At 42.6% G+C, this 19,774-nt stretch overlaps 1 protein-coding gene across 1 annotated transcript; it reads left to right on the top strand.

The window, feature by feature from the left end:
• The first annotated feature begins 327 nt into the window (after positions 1-327).
• On the top strand, positions 328-13,874 carry LOC124720400 (ankyrin repeat domain-containing protein 65-like). Its single transcript, XM_047245739.1, has 2 exons — positions 328-688; positions 13,289-13,874. The coding sequence occupies exons 1-2, from the start codon at positions 402-404 to the stop codon at positions 13,773-13,775; spliced, it is 774 nt and encodes a 257-aa protein (XP_047101695.1). The 5' UTR covers positions 328-401; the 3' UTR covers positions 13,776-13,874.
• The last annotated feature ends 5,900 nt before the right edge of the window (positions 13,875-19,774 follow it).

The following is a 19,774-nucleotide window of genomic DNA, read 5'->3' as shown; positions in this document are numbered from 1 at the left end:
TGGCATCAGTCTGACAGAAAGTGTCGCAGGAGACAGGTGTGTCTGTTTCCGGTAGAAGTATCGACAGTCACCTGTAAGCTGAAAGGGCTGCTCGATGATGTCGTGTTTCAGAATCGTCAGCAATGGAAGCAGATAAGGACGTCACGGAGACGGTGGCCGTGGACCTGGGTGCCCTCCTAGACGCCGGGAACGACGCCATGGTGACGCTCGTGGCAGGCGAGACGCGGCTGGTGGCGCACAGGGCCGTCCTGGTGGACAGGAGCCCCGTGTTCGCCGCCATGTTCGCCCACGACACCCTCGAGGCGAGCACTGGTGTGGTGAGCATCGCCGACGTGGGGGGCCCCGTGCTGAGGCAGCTGGTCTCCTACCTGTACACCCTGCGGGCCCCCCAGCTGCCCGCGATGGCCAGCCAGCTGCTGGCCGCAGCGGACAAGTACGGCGTGTCGGGGCTGAAGGCGGAGTGTGAGCGGCAGGTGGCCGCCCAGCTGACCGTGGAGACCGCTGCGGCTGCAGCCGCCCTCGCAGTCCGCCACTCCTGCAGCGACCTCAGGCGGGCTGCCGTCGAATTTATGAAGACACGAACCCGTGAGGTGATGGCCACTCAGGGGTGGGCGGATGCCATGTGGAAGCAGCCGCAAGACTTGATCGAAGTGAGCCCGCTGCTGTACGATCCACCACCAAAAATCAGGTTAGTGTGAGACAGCCCACTCACTTGTGTCTCTCAGTTCTGGATGTGTGTGTGCGTATTTCTAACTCTATAATTTTTGCCACTGAGTTTCTTTAGATGTGTCTATGCCATAAAATACGCCATCGTAGACAGTCGTTTCATGATAGCTCACAATGCTATCATTGCCCTTCTGTATCAGAGTCAGTGAATCCCTAAACTGAACCCAGTTCATTACCAGGAATGTTAGCGAACAAAAATCTTCAAAGAGCCAGTTTGTAGATATTATTCTGTTAAACTACATGTATACAAAAAGGGCTTGTTTAGGTTTTGGCATCAACTGTCAGTAGAAATGGTACACTCACTGTGCGAATAGAGCATGGCCCATTCTGCTGTGGGCACTAAGCTGTATTGCCCAGCAAGGGCTCAGACACTGTGATGTGTGTAGTTTGCAGCCGGCAGCCTGTACAGGTTGCTGTAAGCCTGTTCACATAAAGTAGCGTTTAAACATCTTCACTGCCTCTGTGGCAGATGACAATGAGACACATTTGAGTAGTGCCACACTGCATAAAGATGAGATAGAGTAAGTCACTTACAACCAACACCTAGAGCAAGGTAGTGTACTGCAGAATGATTATAGGAGGGCGGCAACATATTTATAATTTTAGATTGCTGGTGTTGACCTGTGGAATTTTCTTCTTGTAGTAAAGCAGACTATCAGAGTAATCACTATTCACACCTCAGTACTACAGCTTTGTCTGTTGCATAGTTGTCTGTCACTTTTTTCTATGTTCAAGCCATATATCAGTAACCAACCCAACATAATTCTTCGTTCTCTCCTAATCCAAACTCTGCATGGAAGATTCTAATTGATCTAAAGGCACGTTACATAAAAATAATAATGGTCTGCTGTCAGAGCTTGTATGGAAGATGTTCAGAAGACCAGGTGAAGTAAGCATCGGTGCTCCAGTGTATGGCTGCTCACACCTCTTGCAGCGTGAGGCCACCTCATGAGACTAGAGCCAATCCTCATGGCGGTTCTGGCTGGTCTCATAAAATTGAGTCTTCCCATCTCATTTTGTTCTCCTCTCTACTCAGCCCTTACATAAAGATCACGCGGTACTAGGATACATTCCCTTCTGTGGCACACAGAATACCATGTTTTACTGTGTCTTCCATGAACAAGTATCCCTCCCCTGTCTGCCTGTTGATTGCTCTATGGCTTTACTATAGCCACCCAGTGAACACTACAGACTTTCATTCTACTGTGACACTCACTATGACATTATATATATACATATATATATATATATATATATATATATATATATATATCCCATCTATTGTTGTTGCTTTCCACCTCTGATAGTTGGTGAGCATTAAGGAGGCTCTGCAACCAGAGTTTCCTTTCTTTTTGCACTATCTTACAATAACATATGTCCATACAAGTCTAATAGCTATTAACACTGATAAATTATCATTTATTTTTCAGCTAGATTTTAATATTTATGTAGTATTTTATGTGCAATTTGCATATTGGAAATCTTGTGTTTGACATGACACTACGTGCATTCCGTGAACCAGTTTTAATGAACTTGTAGCCAGTATTGTAAATCATTCAGTGTGTTTCTTTTATTCAATAAAGACTAACATGAAAATTCATGTTTGAAACAATGAACATATTACAATTGTTATTTATGTTCTTGAAAAAACTTAAAACATCACTCCAAACTCGTTCTGCACCCTGTGGGAAATGACACAGGCTCTTAAGTTTGAAAAAGTTTTTATTAACGATAATATTTTTACTAACAGTAATTTTTATTTATTTATTTATTTACATGTCAAGTTCCGTAGGACCAAATTGAGGAGCAAATCTCCAAGGTCATGGAACGTGTCAGTACATGAACATACAACATAAAAGTAATAATGGATAAAAATAAATGTTCATGAACCTGAAAGAAAATCAGTCCATAAGTTTAAGCAAACGCTATCAGCAATACAATGAGAATCATAGTTTTTCAAGGAACTCCGCGACAGAATAGGAGTGACCCATGAGGAAACTCTTCAGTTTATATTTGAAAGCGCGTGGATTACTGCTAAGATTTTGTAATTCGAGTGGCAGCTTATTGAAAATGGATGCAGCAGTATACTGCACACCTTTTTGCACAAGAGTTAAGGAAGTCCGATCCAAATGGAGGTTTGATTTCTGCCGAGTATCAACCGAGTGAAAGCTGCTTATTGTTGGAAAGAAACTAATATTGGTAACAAGAAACGACAATAAGAAATATACATATTGAGAGGCCAGTGTCAAAATACCCAGACTCGTGAACAGAGGTCGACAACAGGTTCGTGAAATCACACCACATATTGCCCGAACCGCCCGTTTCTGAGCCAAAAATATCCTTCTAGAATGGGAAGAGTTACCCCAAAACATAATACCATACAACATAAGTGAATGAAAATAAGCAAAGTAGACTAATTTACGTGTCGAAGTATCACTCACTTTCGATACCGTTCGAATAGTAAAAATAGCAGTATTAAGTCTTTGAACGAGATCCTGAACGTGGGCTTTCCACGACAGCTTACTATCTATCTGAACACCTAGGAATTTGAACTGTTTAGTTTCACTAATCATATGCCCGTTCTGTGAGATTAAAACGTCAGGTTTTGTTGAATTGTGTGTTAGAAACTGTAAAAACTGAGTCTTACTGTGATTCAACGTTAGTTTATTTTCTACAAGCCATGAACTGAGGTCATGTACTGTACTACTTGAAACTGAGTCAATGTTGCACACAACATCCTTTACTACCAAGCTAGTGTCATCAGCAAACAGAAATATTTTAGAGTTACCCATAATAGTAGAGGGCATATCATTTATATAAATAAGGAACAGGAGCGGCCCCAACAGTGATCCCTGTGGCACCCCCCACTTGACAGTACCCCACTCAGATCCCACATCATGGCCATTATAAACATCATGAAAAATGACCTTTTGCTGCCTGTTGCTAGAGTAAGAGGTGAACCAATTGTGAGCTACTCCCCTTATTCCGTAATGGTCCAACTTCTGGAGCAATATTGTGAGATCAACGCAGTCAAATGCCTTTGCTAAATCAAAAAATACGCCAAGTGTTCGAAACTTTTTGTTTAGCCCATCCAGCACCCCACGGAGAAAAGAGAATATAGCATTTTCAGTTGTCAAACGACTTCTAAAGCCGAACTGTATATTTAATAGCAAATCGTGTGATATAAAATGATCAATTAACCTTACATACACAGCCTTTTCAATAACTTTTGCAAACACTGATGGCATAGAAATAGGTCTAATTATCTACATTATCCCTTTCTCCCATTTTATAAAGCGGCTTTATTAGTACTTTAATCACTCAGGAAACTAACCATTCCTAAAGGAAAACTTACAAATATGGCTAAATGCAGGGCTAACATGTGCAGCACAGTACTTTAATAGTCTGCTAGACACTCCATCATAACCTTGAGAGTCCTTAGTCTTCAGTGATTTAATCATTGACTCAATCTGCCTCTTGTCTGTCTCACAGACGAGTATTTCAGACGTCAATCTCGGAAAGGCATTTGCTAAGAAATTTATATGATTTCCTGTACAAACTAAATTTTTATTTAATTCACCACCAATGCTCCGAAAATGATTGTTAAATACTGTACATATATCTGATTTACCAGTAACAGAAATATTATTACTGCGAACTGACTTTATATCATCAACCGTGTGCTGCTGACCAGACACTTCCTTCACAACTGACCATATGGCTTTAATTTTATCCTGTGAATTAGATATTCTATTTGCATACCACATACTTTTTGCCTTGCTAATAACATTTTTAAGCACCTTACAATACTGTTTGAAGTGGGCTACTGTAGCTTGATTGTGACTACTTCTAACATTTTGATATAATTCCCACTTTGTTCTACATGATATCCTTATCCCACTAGTCAGCCAACCAGACTGTCCATTACTGCTAGTACCCCATTTAGAATGTTGTAATGGAAAGCAACTCTCAAAGAGCATGAGAAATGTGTTATGGAAAGCATTCTGTTTATCATCTATATTATCAGCACTATAAACATCTTACCACTCTTGTTCCTTGACAAGTTTTGCAAAACTCTCTACTGCTCTTGGATTAACTTACCTACGTAGTTTGTAATTAAATACGACATTGCTTTGAGTACAAAAACCTTTTGGTGTTAAAATTTGTGCATCATGGTCTGTGTTTCGGTTGGCAGGAGAGCCAACACCGTGTTACTAGAAGGAGGCCGAAAGGCACGCGTTTTAGCTCACGCAGGCTGGCGTGAGGTCTGGAACAGGACAAGGAAATTAGAATTTAGAAAAAAGGATGTAGCTGGTGGAATACTTAACTTTAATCCGTTAATGGTGAACGTCGGTCTTGACAGTACATGATTCAATATCAATAGTAACTGATAATGGCGCCTTGCTAGATCGTAGCAAATGACGTAGCTGAAGGCTATGCTAAACTATCTCCTCGGCAAATGAGAGCGTATTTTGTCAGTGAACCATCGCTAGCAAAGTCGGTTGTACAACTGGGGCGAGTGCTAGGAAGTTTCTCTAGACCTGCCGTGTGGCGGCGCTCTGTCTGCAATCACTGATAGTGGCGACACGCGTGTCCGACGTATACTAACGGACCGCGGCCGATTTAAAGGCTACCACCTAGCAAGTGTGGCGGTGACACCACAGTCTGAAAGGCCATTCACCCTTTTACTAAAAGAATGCTCACCTAGTAATGAAGAATGAATAAAAATATTGTCTATGACTGTGCTACTGTTCCCCTGCACCCTAGTTGGAAAAAACACAGTCTGCATCAGATCATATGAATTTAGGAGATCTACCAACATCCTTTTTCTTGCACAATCATGTACAAAATTAATACTGAAGCCACCACATTTAACTACTTTCTGGTACTTCCGACAAAGTGAATCAAAAACCCTCTCTAGCTTAAGCAAAAATGCTTTGAAGTTGGAGTTAGGGGACCTATAAACAACAGCAATTAGAAGTTTAGTTTCACTAAATTCAACTAATGCTGCACAACTTTCAAATATCTGTTCAGTGCAGTCTCGTGATACGTCTATGGACTCAAAAGAAATACTGTTTTTTACGTACAGAGCCATTCCTACACCCCGCAAGGAACTCCTTGAGAAACAGCCAGCTAATCTGTAGCCTGGTAAAGGAAGCCTCTGAATTATCAAATTATTTAAGTGGTGCTCTGATATACCAATAATTACAGAGTTAACATCTATTAGCAGTTCACAAACTTTATCTCTAATACCTCTTATATTTTGATGAAATATGCTAATTCCTTCTCTACTTGGAAACATTACATCCTCTGGAGGTGAGCCCTTAGTTACAGGCACTTCCTTTAAGCAGGTATACCTATCAGCTGACTTCAGTCTAAAAAAGGTGCAGCTCTAACACCAACTACTACAGGAATTTTTCCATGAGTGATACCACTACCACCACCACCACCACCCACTACACTGTCACCTATAAGATTAGCCAGCCTCCCCTTCCCATACCTGTTGAGGTGCAGGCCATGCCTAGTGAAATCCCATCTACTGATAGACCCAACTGGCACCACTGAGATGTGATCCATGCCCTCCACCATCAGTGCCCTCCCCAGCCCCACATTAACGCACCTAACAGCTGCATTAAGGTGAGGCCGAGCATGACGCTGAAACAGTTGCACGAAATGCACATTAGTGCCCCCAGATTGAGTAGCTGTCTTAACCAAGTCACCACTGACATCATATTCCCCGTCCCTATCGAGACTGTTCCCTGCTCCACCCACTATCACTACCTGATTCTCTTTCGTAAAATTCTTACATAACTCCCCTATGCTTTCAGTCACTGAGCCAACCCTGCACTACTGCACTAGGCTTCACAATGCTGGTGACCTGGTACTCACTCCCCAACACTTCCTGCAACTGCTGGCCCACACCTTTACCGTGGGAACTACCTAGCAGCAGAACCTTCTTTCTGCTAGACTTTGCAACTAACCTAGGCCTCCTAATTGCTGAGGACTGCTGCAAGTTACCTACATTTACGGCGACATGAGGCTCCTCTCCTCTCCACTCAACTCTGACAGTTGGTTGTATCTATTGCATGTATGCAAAGTGAAACTGTCTGAATACCTCCTCTTCCTAGCTACCTTCTTGCCAACTGCCAGTTCCCATTCCCCACCACCCTTCACCCTCCTCAACCTATCTAGTTCCTCCTTTGCGCATTGTAAGTGGACCTGAAGGGCACAGATCTTATGGTCCTCCTCCTCTATTAACTTGTTTCTACTACAGATTCTACATTCCCAGGAGAAAATCACGCTAAAATGACCACTGGCTTCCCCACTGCATTCCCCCCAATGAAAATACTTTGAACAAATCCCACACCGTAATCCACTACTCACAAACCTACGACAGACCTTTCACTCATGGTAAAATTTTACAGTTACTGAAAAAAACTATATGTCTACATTACCAAAGTTCAGTTACACCAGTAGAACTATTTGTGTATATTTTACAAGTTCTCTTGTTGATGTGTATTAGATCCATGCTGTAATTACTGATCTTAACCCAAGCCACTGCCTCATACTTCTCACACTAATGGGTGTCAGTTGCAGACACATATACAATGTTTGGTTCTGGAGCTGCCGCTGTCTTTCACTGATTTCACTCCCCCTCCCCCTCAAAAATTATACTTAGTTTCACACTAAAATTCTTAGAATTTTAATGATAATTAAAATAAGATGGATACAACGGCATGCAAGCAGAATTATTTTTTACTTCATACAGTGAAGTGATACAGTGCTTTCCTATTTTTCAGGGAGGATGTCTCATGATCCCATGTTCATCCACCTACCCTTGTATCCATGCCAGGCCTTCTAGACATCAGTTCTCATGGAATTTACCTTTCACATCTACTGTATATGGAGGACAAACTTAATTTTATTTCAGTATCAAGTCCACAGCACAACTTAATACATCATCAGTCACAAACATTGCTCATAACCCCTCCCCTCTATACACACACACATCAGTACATCAGTGTTTGTTTTTCCGTGACTGGGCTATGACATAGCTTACTTTAACTGCCTCATGGTTTCATGTGTGCCTACAAAGGGAGGACCCTCGTTCGAAAAATACTTAAATTTCTGTCAACCATATTATTTAGATTTATGTTGTAATACTTTCATGACGAGTAACTGTTGCACTGCCACAGGCTCTTTCTGTTGTCAAGTCTCAAGTCACTAGTTCCACCTTGCTGCACTGCCTGCTGTACTGAATTTCTCCTCCTTTGAAACACACTGTCAACAATTTCGTTATCTGTACCTTTCAAAGGCCAGGTTTTAAAACACGCTGTGAATTCTGTCTGATGATCGAAGTATCACATTAATAACATTAAAATTTTTTTCTCAACCAGACGAGTGTCGTGCCTGTACAATTTATATGCACGTGTTATCATGCTCAGAAGAAGCCAAATGACCTGAACTGTGTTCCACCTGGTTTCTATTCAGCCACATAACCTAACGGTCTTGCAGTTTGTCTGCTCTCTTTCTGATACAGTCGTTTCACTACACAATATTATTACTACAACAGACCACTAGAGAAAACTGCCCTTTACGGTTATAGTCCATATGAAAACCAAATCCACAATAACGTAAATATCAGAAGATCTGTTACCAGAGGTGACAGTCGTCAGTGCTTGTAAGCGCAAGTTCATTAAAATAAATGACATTTCCAAAGTCAAAATTCAACTTCAGACTACATGGTTTTGTATTGGACTGGGACCCAGGACTCCAATCCACTCACTACTGTCTCGGCTAACAAAGCACGAGAGATCTTAACTATCATTTTAACCACATGTAACAGCATTAAAACTTGATATGATGGGGCATAAAGTTTTGTTTTGGGCAGAGATTGTGAATGAAGCAAAATAAAATTTGATGTATCGAAATTTGTCACCAGTAGAGGGATGATGAAACTGAAATGATTTTACAACAAAGTATTCACCTGCTGCGTTCCGAACTCAGCACATATCACGCTGTTTTCTAGCCACATATAGAAGCACAATGTCGGTTTATTTCACCACTAGCAAGATAAGCTCGTATCTGAACTAGAAATTATGCGAGAAATAGTTAATCCTTCAAAGTGTTGCAAACTGCAATGCATACACCCAAAACAACGTATAAAATGGTGGTCTGTGCTATTATGTGACTAAAAGCCAGACACTTAAATCATTCCCCAGTCGCCAGGAAACGTAATGTTACAACCAGGCTGGAACATAACAGGGCATGTACTGCTATTTTATAAGTGATCTAGGTTGGTATGACCACAAAACATACAAATATATGATTTAATTCTTACTTTCGAGAAGGTGAGATAGGCTCCCTCATGACTGTATTGCACTTGCTAGTTCCATCTTCTGTTGTAGACAGCAGATTCTCGAAACAGACCATGTCCATCCTCACAAGACTTCTATTGAACCACAGTTGTGCAGAGTCCCAAAAGGAAACTGCCGGGGCCCGAGGGCCTCCCGGCAGACTTATAGCAGGTTGTGGAGGCCAAAAACTGGTTGTAGGGTGTAATGAAATAATGAATTCTGACGGAAAAATTTCAAAGGAATTTTTTGAAGGAATCGTGGTGCTAGTTCCGAAACACCCACACAGTGCACAGTAAAAAACTTAAGACCAGTTACCCTCCTGAATAGTGATTACAAAATTGTAGTGCACGTTCTTGACTGCAGAGTAAAAATGTCAATGCATGAGGTAACTGGCCCATATCAATCTAGTGCAGGTAGACACAGATCAGTCATTCAAACTGTCTGTGAATATAGACACGTTCTAGCTACGACACATGTTCCCAGGCATCAGTGCGCTGTACCCGGCCGGAGTGGCCGAGCGGTTCTAGGCGCTACACTCTGGAGGAACCGCGTGACCGCTACGGTCGCAGGTTCGACCCTGCCTCGGACATGGATGTGTGTGATATCCTTAGGTTCGTTAGGTTTAAATGGTTCTCAGTTCTAGGGCACTGATGATCTCAGAAGTTAAGTCCCATAGTGCTCAGAGCCATTTTTTGAGTGCGCTGTACATCGCTCGACTTTGAGAATGCTTTCGATAGGTGAGCCATCAGTGCCTTCTTGAAACAATGACCGTACTGGATTTTCCCAAGTGTTTTGCCGACATCGCTGGTAGAATTTTGAAGAACAGCACCTCGAAAAACAGCACCTCAAAAATCACGATTAATGGTGAGCTAACCAGACAACTTGGGTTCACAAGTTGGGTGCGACAAGGTTGTCCTATGTCGACGGCCTTGTTTGCTATTGCCACTGGACCCCTGCTAGCCACTCTGCAGAAACCGCGACGAGGGCTGCACATACACGGCCAGAGAATCGTTTGTGGGTTTCGTGATCACCGGCGAAAGTGGCTGGGAGAAGGCATTGCAGGTAGTCAGCAAACACGAACTTGCATCAGTGCGAAGCTGAGCAACACTAAATCACTCGTGGAATATCTTTGCAAAACACGGGAGACCTCAGTGTGGTCATCCAAATGCAAATCTTGAGTATCGGCTACAGGTATAATATAAATCGTACAACATCTGCGAACTAGGAAAATCCTTGCCAGCGTGCCAGCTAGCGTCAAAGAACAAAGCGCGAGAAGACTTGACGATATCCAAAAGGCCAGCTTTGCAAGTATGTATGTGGTTTCTAAAGTCAACTGCGTGGCATAGGTTGTACCCATTCCACGTGAAACAGCAGCAAGATTTCTCTCAGCTTCGAGTCATTTTGTAACTCGTGGTAACATTTTGAAGGTAAAGTTTGACACGTTAACTCCACAGCTGAAAATGTGGAGGGGGGGGGGGGGGGTGTTAAATCTCACATACGTATGGAGAAAGTCACAAGCTCTATTCATGCGTTCAATATATGAGCTATGGAAGAAGACACCCATGAACCTCACGTCCCACTTACCAGACGCAATTACTTCCACTGTCTTGCGCTCACCGATAGAAGTAGGGCACGTCCCCAATCGTTTTTATAATTTTGAACAACTTTAATTCGAACTCAGTTATACCCAAACCAGAGTTCGCCCGTCAAATATGGAAAAAGTTAGGAACATATACGTGGAATTAACTGAAAACGAAAGCAGAAATGTGACTGCACAAAAAGTAGTCGCACTACAGCTGGGAGATCATTTGGATAAACAACAGCACTCCTCACCTACCAACAATTTTTTGAGTCATATAGACGTGCCATGTCCATCTACAATGAAGAAATGGTGTAAACTGGCCACAAGGACGAACAACGTGTTACCTGGTAACAGAGGGAAACAAATCGAGCAGACGTTGGGTGAGGCGCCGCACGCACGCCGGGCGCAAGCGGACGTGGCGCGGACCACGGGGTGGCGCGTCTCCCCCGCGTGTGCTTCGCTGAGGCGAAAAACTGCATAGAAACTTCGCAGTTCTTTTTAGTTAATATAGTTACGTGAAACAGTCTGCAAAGTGAATAGGAAAAGACGTAAATACAAGAACAACATAACGAATCGTCCTAAAGCTCTTTTTTTGTTAAACGATATTTTTTATTTATTTTTAAGGAAACAGAAATCTACTCTAAAATACGTAGCTCAGAAGTACCTTATTTTATGTTGAAGGAATCTCAGAGGACAATTTTGTCCTCAAGAGAGAAGATTTCGTACATTTTAATAAATGTTATTTACCTAATTCTGTACGCCAAAACTTGTTTTAACCAGAAGAAGGGACTGTCCTGATTTCTACTATTATGCATTACATTCAGATATCGCAGCATGGAGCTTCCAGGGAGTGGAAGATAACAGAAGACCAACTTGGCAAACATACCTCAGGAACTGATGCACTGGGCGACTTACAAGATATTGCGAAATAAATCGAAAACAAACAACCGTGAACACGTAACTTCCAAGTCGTCGCTCACAACTGAGATAGTTTCTGTGCAGACATGGTCTTCTGGATGAAGTATTAAAAATAAAAAAAAAAATAAAAATTCATCCACGAAAATATTGGAGCGCCTCGGTGACAGGGACGGGGGATGCGTCGCGGGCAGGCCTCGGAGTCCTCAACTGCTGACGTCCTTGGCCCCGCCTGCCTGGTGCTGACCAGTGACTCCCGGAAAAAGAATGTCAGTACATCACAGAGAGAGCGGACAGCTGAGACAGGTATAAGGGCAGCACGGCAGACAAGTCTCTGGTTTCTTGGCCCCTGCCCTCTTTGTCGCCACCTTCCTGGCACTGACACCCTAAAAAAATAAAAAAAAGTAAAGCTTTGTAATGGAAGATATCGCGTAGAGAAAAGGATGCTGTAGTGGTTAAAAAATAAAATTGAAAAAAGTTGTTAAGGCGGCCATGAAGGTATCAGTTAAAGAAGCTGAAATGATTCGAGCTACCTAGACTCAACATCTAGGTTCGTTTCTGACACCAGGCAATCATTTTTAACAAGCAGAAACAGCATCTCTCCCACCTCTGGTAACCTGGAGGAGAGTCAGTACAGAGGCGAAAGTAATGCCAGGTCGAAACTCTGTCACCAGTTACCTTTCTTACACGATATTTTCTTTTCTTTAATCAATGAGCCAATCGACGTGCAAGGTCACAGGGTACTTGACTCTTATTGCATTTGAGCTTGAGATGTGGAAAATATTGGTGATGCACTCAAATCTCCCTTTTCGTCACGTTTGATCCCTTTGAGATGATACATTTCCGCCCGTTCATTGTTTCTGCATGACTGCAAAGTCCTCAAGACCTTCACAAAAGACACGTGTCTGGGTTCAAATCCTGGCCTGTCATTTCAAGTTCATACGCACACACAAAAGAACATGTGACAAATTACTATGGTTTTTTACAATTCTCCGGACTTTGTCAACAATAATTATGGGTACTGGTTTCCACTCGCAAGTCAAACATGGAACTTTTCGTCATATCATGTGTTTCAGCTAGGAGCTCCCGGTTAAAAGGAATTCAATAATCAACGTCTCTTTGTATGTAGCCAACAACGATGTGTGAGATCAAAGGAGCTGACTTCCAGGAATGAGTGAGACAAAACGTGACTACTTAATTCATTCATAGGTTGTATAATTCAACTTTTAATGGACAATGAATGAAGATTTTTTATAAGGGGGATTGATCAAATCTGCTGTAGCTTAATACATGCAGAGTTGAACACTGTTCTGTATTGTGGGAGGGGGAATCGGTAGGGGGAATCGGTAGGTTTGTTTCAGGACAGACTTGCATTCACAACAGTTGTTTCCTCGTGTGACAGTTTTCCTCGCCGCCCAGTGTGGCTGTGCGGTTCTAGGCGCTTCAGTCTGGAACCGCGTGACCGCTATGGTCGCAGGTTCGAATCCTGTCTCAGGCATGGATGTGTGTGGTGTCATTAGGCTAGTTAGGTTTAAGTAGTTCTAAGTTCTAGGGGACTGATGTCCACAGATGTTAAGTCCCATAGTGCTCTGAGCCATTTGAACTATTTTGAACCTTTTTTTTTTGCACTTTTCTTCGTTGTGTTGTGTGTGTGTGTGTGTGTGTGTGTGTGTGTAGCAAAGTGTGGCAGTTTCTGTGTTCTGTGCAGGAGGCTCTCTGCAAAGGAGAGATGCAGCAGGCTGATCCAGGTGGCCGAGCAGGGGGCAGTGGGGGAGCTGAGGGCGCTGCTCGCCGATGGGGCCGACGTGGAGGCGAGGGGTGGGGTGTGGGGGTGGACTGCCCTGCACTGTGCAGCACACAGGGGAGACGTCGAGGTGGCGTGGCTGCTGGTGGAGGCGGGGGCGGCGGTGGACGCCAGAGACAGCTGGTGGCAGAGGACGCCTCTGCACGTGGCTGCAATGTGGGGTGGCACTGCTGTGGCGAGGCTGCTTCTGAGGGCGACTGCTGATCCCAACGCCAGGGATGGCAGAGGGTGGACGCCACTACACTGGGCGGCAGCCAATGGCCACGCAGAAGTTGCGGCTGTACTACTCGAGGCGGGGGCTGACAGGGGGGCCACAGCTGGTGATGGTCGGACAGCACTGGACCTCGCCAGTGATGAAAACGAGAGGAGGCTGATGGAGTTGCTGTCATGAGGCAGCCACTCCAACGGAATCTCTGTAAAAAAACAGAACTGAAACAACTTCTCCAGTAATAATTAGCATTCTTCTTCAATAAACAATTCAAAAATTCAATCCTACTGTCACTCACTAATTTTACTCCTCCTCGAGTAGCATACTGCACACAAATAGTCTAAGCAACGCTGTGGCAAAACTGACACAGCACTAGGTAACAGTAAAGAAATTCAGGTAACAACAGGCAAACTTTCCCTCAAGGAAAATGCCTCGAGTGCATATCTACACTAAACTTTGCAAAAGTCAACAGTTCAATGTGAATAAACACTGTTACTCTATAATATCTGATCGCTGAAAACTATTTCACAGCGGTCAACAAGGTGCTATATCAGACTATCGCAATTTGCAACATATCGAAATCACTGCTACATGAGTTCTATCACCAGAATTTTCACTTCTGATATCACACTCAATTTACTCCTACATATTCAACAAACATTGTAAAGTACTGTACTCCCCGTGTCTAATTACAATGAGATATTAGTGGTAATATTCACACTGTATTATGCTCCTATCATCTGGAACTATATGGTCAGTCCACATTTAACTAAACACGATCGGAGTACAACCTCCCACCTCACAGTTCCCAGACAGCTGTTACGCTGCTCTTGCAAACCGCGCCACAACCTACCGGACGACGTGCACGTTTATTCCCACATTACAGGATAACACAATAAACTTCCCCGCTCTCTCTTTCACATTCCCCTCCCATCAGTCTACACTACACTTCCCTCAGCCAGACGCCGCTGCTGGCAGCTACCTCACTGCCCCCAGGTGGCGGTCTGCGGAATTACAGCTCTCACCAGCTCTGCAACTGGCACAGGAATGTCACACCTGTTCCACTACCAAAGCACCAAAACCAATGATGCTACTAATATTCTGTGAAACAACTATGCACACAGAGAAAACTTTGCAGTTTTCGAAAATAAATTAGAAAACAGTATCATCAGCAGTGCCAATAGTTCAACATTGAATTACAGCTCAAAACCATACAGCACCTACATTGTACCTCACTCTCTCATATAGCGGCAATTTAATATAAAGCTGCTAGAAACTTGGGGAACTTAGCTGTAAAATTTATGGACGTTTCATCGTAGACCACTTGGTTTATCAAGACACAAAATATCCGTTTTGATTCTAATGAAAAGCAGTCACCAGTCGCAGTAAAATAGTTGTAAAGTAACGATACCACATTGAAAATGTAGAGGAAATCCTGTCCTCCTAGTATTGTTGTCTGTAATTGATGTAAAGGATTGCAACAACCAAAATAATTACTATTTGATACAGAACGCTGAGGCTCAAATTTCAGCACATGCTAGCAAAACAAATTTCACAACGATACACACGAATCTCGACACTCATCAGTCACAATGGCACAGTTGAGACAGTAACACAACTCGTGGAACTACAGGTAATAAAATTATATTTACTTTGACTCATACATCACGTATATAAGTGTAATGAATGTCAATTACTATTATGTTACTTAATTCCCTTATTTCTGATTGCACAGTTTCTCTGACTTTAAATAGAATTGAAGTCGGAGTAATTCGTTTGTATTGTTATGAAACAGCAGCTATTCCATATCGGTACAGGTATCAACAGGCAGGTCTGGCACTAGACTCTCCGGGCACCCGCTAAATGTTTTTGGGCATCCTCCAAATTTTCCTATTTTAAATAATGTTAATTCGGATAACGCCAGATAAAGGTAATAAAAATAATCAATCAATGGCTTTTTTGAATAAACTTTGATTCTCGCAGTTTGCATAAATTCAACACTTTACTAAACTGTACTTTAGCTCTTTTTTTTTTTTTTTTTTTTTTTTTTTGAAGCTTGTTGTTGTTGTGGTCTTCAGTCCTGAGACTGGTTTGATGCAGCTCTCCATGCTACTCTATCACATGCAAGCTTCTTCATCTTCCAGTGCATACTGCAGCTACATCCTTCTGAATCTGTTTAGTGTATTCATCTCTTGGTCTCCCTCTACGATTTTTACCCTCCACCCTGCCCTCCAATACTAACTTGGTGATCCCTTGATGCCTCAGAACATGTCCTGACAACCGATCCCTTATTCTAGTCAACTTGTGCCACAAACTCCTCCCCAATTCTATTCAATACCTCCTCATTCGTTATGTGATCTACCCATCTAATCTTCAGCATTCTTCTGTAGCACCACATATCGAAAGCTATTCTCTTCTTGTCCGAACTATTTATCGTCCATGTTTCACTTCCATACATGGCTATACACCATACAAATACTCTCAGAAACGACTTCCTGACACTTAAATCTATACTCTGTGTTTCTCTTCTTCAGAAACGCTTTCCTTGCCATTGCCAGTCAACGTTTTATATCCTCTCTACTTCGACAATCATCAGTTATTTTGCACCCCAAATAGCAAAACTCCTTTACTACTTTAAGTGTGTCACTCCCTAATCTAATTCCCTCAGCATCACCCGAGTTGACTACATTCCATTATCCTCGTTTTGCTTTTGTTGATGTCATCTTATATCATCCTTTGAAGACACTGTCCATTCCATTCAATTGCTGTTCCAGGTCCTTTGCTGTCTGACAGAATTAAAATGTCATCGGTGAACCTTAAAGTTTTAATTTCTTCTCCATGGATTCTAATACCTACTCCGAGTTTTTCTTTTGTTTCCTTTATTGCTTGCTTAATATACAGACTGAATAGCATTGGGCAGAGGCTACAACCCTGTCTCACTCCCCAACCACTGCTTCCCTTTCGTGTCCCTCGACCCTTATAATTGGCATATGGTTTCTGTACTAATTGTAAATGACCTTTCGCTCCCTGTGTTTTACCCCTGCCACCTTCAGAATTTGAAAGAGAGTATTCCAGTCAACATTGTCAAAAGCTTTCTCTAAGTCTACAAATGCTAGAAACATAGGTTTGCCTTTTCTTAATCTAGCTTCTAAGATAAGTTGTAGGGCCAGTATTGCCTCACGTGTTCCAATATTTCTATGGAATCCAAACTGATCTTCTGCTTCTACCAGTTTTTCCACTTGTCTGTAAGGAATTCGCGTTAGTGTTTTGCAGCCGTGACTTATTAAACTGATAGTTCGGTAACTTTTACACCTGTAAACACCTGCTTTCTTTATGGTTGGAATTATTATATTCTTCTTGAAGTCTGAGGGTATTTCGCTTCTCTCATAAATTTTGCTCACCAAATGGTAGAGTTTTGTCAGGACTGGCTCTCGCAAGGCTGTCAGTAGTTCTAATGGAATGTTGTCTACTGCCGGGGCTTTGTTTCGACTTAGGTCTTTCAGTGCTCTGTCAAACTCTTCACGCAGTATCATATACCCCATTTCATCTTCATCTACATCCTCTTACATTTCCATAATATTGCCGTCTAGTACCTCACCCGTGTTTAGACCCTCTATATACTCCTTCCACCTTTCTGCTTTCTCTTCTTTGTTTAGAACTGGGTTTCCATCTGAGCTCTTGATATTCATACAAGTGGTTCTCTAAGATAAGTTGTAGAGTCAGTATTTCCTCACGTGTTCCAATATTTCTACGGAATCGAAACTGATCTTCCACTTCTATCAGTTCCTATAGGCAGTATCTATCTTACCCCTAGTGAGATAATCCTCTACATCCTTACATTTGTCCTCTAGCCATCCCTGCTTAGCCATTTTGCACTTCCTGTCGATCTCATTTTTGAGACATTTGTATTCCTTTCTGCCTGCTTCATTTATTGCATTTTTATGTTTTCACCTTTCATCAATTAAATTCAATATTTTTTCTGTCACCCAAGGATTTCTACTAGCCCTCGTCTTTTTACCTACTTGATCCTCTGCTGCCTTCACTATTTCATCCTTCAAAGCTACCCATTCTTCTTCTTCTACTGTATTTCTTTCCCCCAGTCTTGTCAATTGTTCCCTTATACTCTCCCTGAAGCTCTGTTCAACCTTTGGTTCTTCCAATTTATCCAGGTCCCATCTCCTTAAATTCCCACCTTTTTGCAGTTTCTTCAGTTTTAATCTACAGTTCATAACCAATACATCGTGGTCAGAGTCCACATCTGCCCCTGGAAATGTCTTACAATGTAAAACCTGGTTCCTAAATCTCTGTCTTACCATTATTTAATCTATCTGAAACCTGTCAGTATCTCCAGGCTTCTTACATGTATACAGCCTTCTTTTATGATTCTTGAACCAAGTGTTAGCTATGATTAAGTTGTGCTCTGAGCAAAATTCTACCAGGCGGCTTCCTCTTTAATTTCTAACCCCCAATGCATATTCACCTACTACGTTTCCTTCTCTTCCTTCTCCTACCATCGAATTCCAGGCACCCATGACTATTAAATTTTCATCTCCCTTCACTATCTGAATAATTTCTTTTATCTCATCATACATTTCTTCAATTTCTTGGTCATCTGCAGAGCTAGTTGGCATTTAAACTTGTACTACTGTAGTAGGTGTGGGCTTCATGTCTATATTGGCCACAATAATGCATTCACTATGCTGTTTGTAGTAGCTTACCGGCACTCTTATTTTCTTTATTCATTATTAAACCTACTCCTGCATTATCCATATTTGATTTTGTATTTATAATCCTGTATTCACCTGACCAAAAGTCTTGTTCCTCCTGCCAACGAACTTCGCTAATTCCCATTATATCTAACTTTAACCTATCCATTTCCCTCTTTAAATTTGCTAACCTACCTGGCTGATTAAGGGATCTGACATTCCACGCTTCGATCCATAGAACGCCAGTTTTCTTTCTCTGTATAATGACGTCCTCTTGAGTAGTCCCCGCCCGGAGATCCGAATGGGGGACTATTTTACCTCCGGAATATTTTACCCAAGAGGACGCCATCATCATTTAACCATACAGTAAAGCAGCATGCCCTCAAGAAAAAGTTTGGTTGTAGTTTCCCCTGGATTTCAGCCATTCGCAATACCAGCACAGCAAGGCCGTTTTGGTTAGTGTTACAAGGACAGGTCAGTCAATCATCCAGACTGTTGCCCCTGCAGCTACTGAAAAGGCTGCTGCCCCTCTTCAGGAACCACACGTTTGAAAGCTTAATCTTCTATAATCCCAATATAGTGTAACGACTGGATAAACTGCTATCCAGCTGATCCAACATGCCGCTCTTGCCCCATTGCTGTTCTGTAACAGTTCGTAACTCTTGCAAGAACACTCAGTGGCCACTCTGCTTGCGCAATGCTAACAGGCAAAGTAAAGTGCAGAACAATCCGAAAGGCCATCATTGTATTCTGCAGTACGTCATTAAAATTGGACGTACGAAGAGCTTTGAGAAGGCGAAGAAGAAGTGGCTTCATGGATCTTTTTAAGAGCAAAATTTCTTCTTTCAGCCCTGTGGTGTCACCGCCAGACACCACACTTGCTAGGTGGTAGCTTAAATCGGCCGCGGTCCGTTAGTACATGTCGGACCCGCGTGTCGCCACTGTCAGTGATCAGATCGAGCGCCACCACATGGCAGGTCTAGAGAGACTGACTAGCACTCGACCCAGTTGTACGACGACGTTGCTAGCGACTACACTGACGAAGCTCATTTGCCGAGAGACAGTTAGAATAGCCTTCAGCTAAGTTAATGGCTACGACCTAGCAAGGCGCCATTTGTACCATTGCATGTATCTTAATGAGTCTCACTTGTATCATCAAGAATGCTGTATACCAAAGGAAGCAGTAAAAGATAAGTGTTCTAGTAGCTACGTTCTTTTCTTTATCGCATTCATAAGAATCCTGTTCCAGACTTCGCGCCAGTCGGCGTGTGTGTACGCGTGCCTTTCTTTCGGCTACCCCGTCACTGTGGACTGGCTGCCTTGTCAGTCCAAGCCCGTGTTTATTAACATCTACACTGGTGAAAGATTCGAAGTTTTCCACATGGTCTGCTACTGGAGAATCTTGTTCAGTTCTATAGTTCCACAAGAAACGGAATGTGTCTGTGTTGTCTGTGGCAGCACACTTTACACTTAAGT

Source organism: Schistocerca piceifrons, chromosome 11, assembly GCF_021461385.2.
Source record: "Schistocerca piceifrons isolate TAMUIC-IGC-003096 chromosome 11, iqSchPice1.1, whole genome shotgun sequence".
Classification (NCBI taxonomy): Eukaryota; Metazoa; Arthropoda; class Insecta; order Orthoptera; family Acrididae; genus Schistocerca; species Schistocerca piceifrons.
This window is presented reverse-complemented; position numbering and strand designations above follow the sequence as displayed.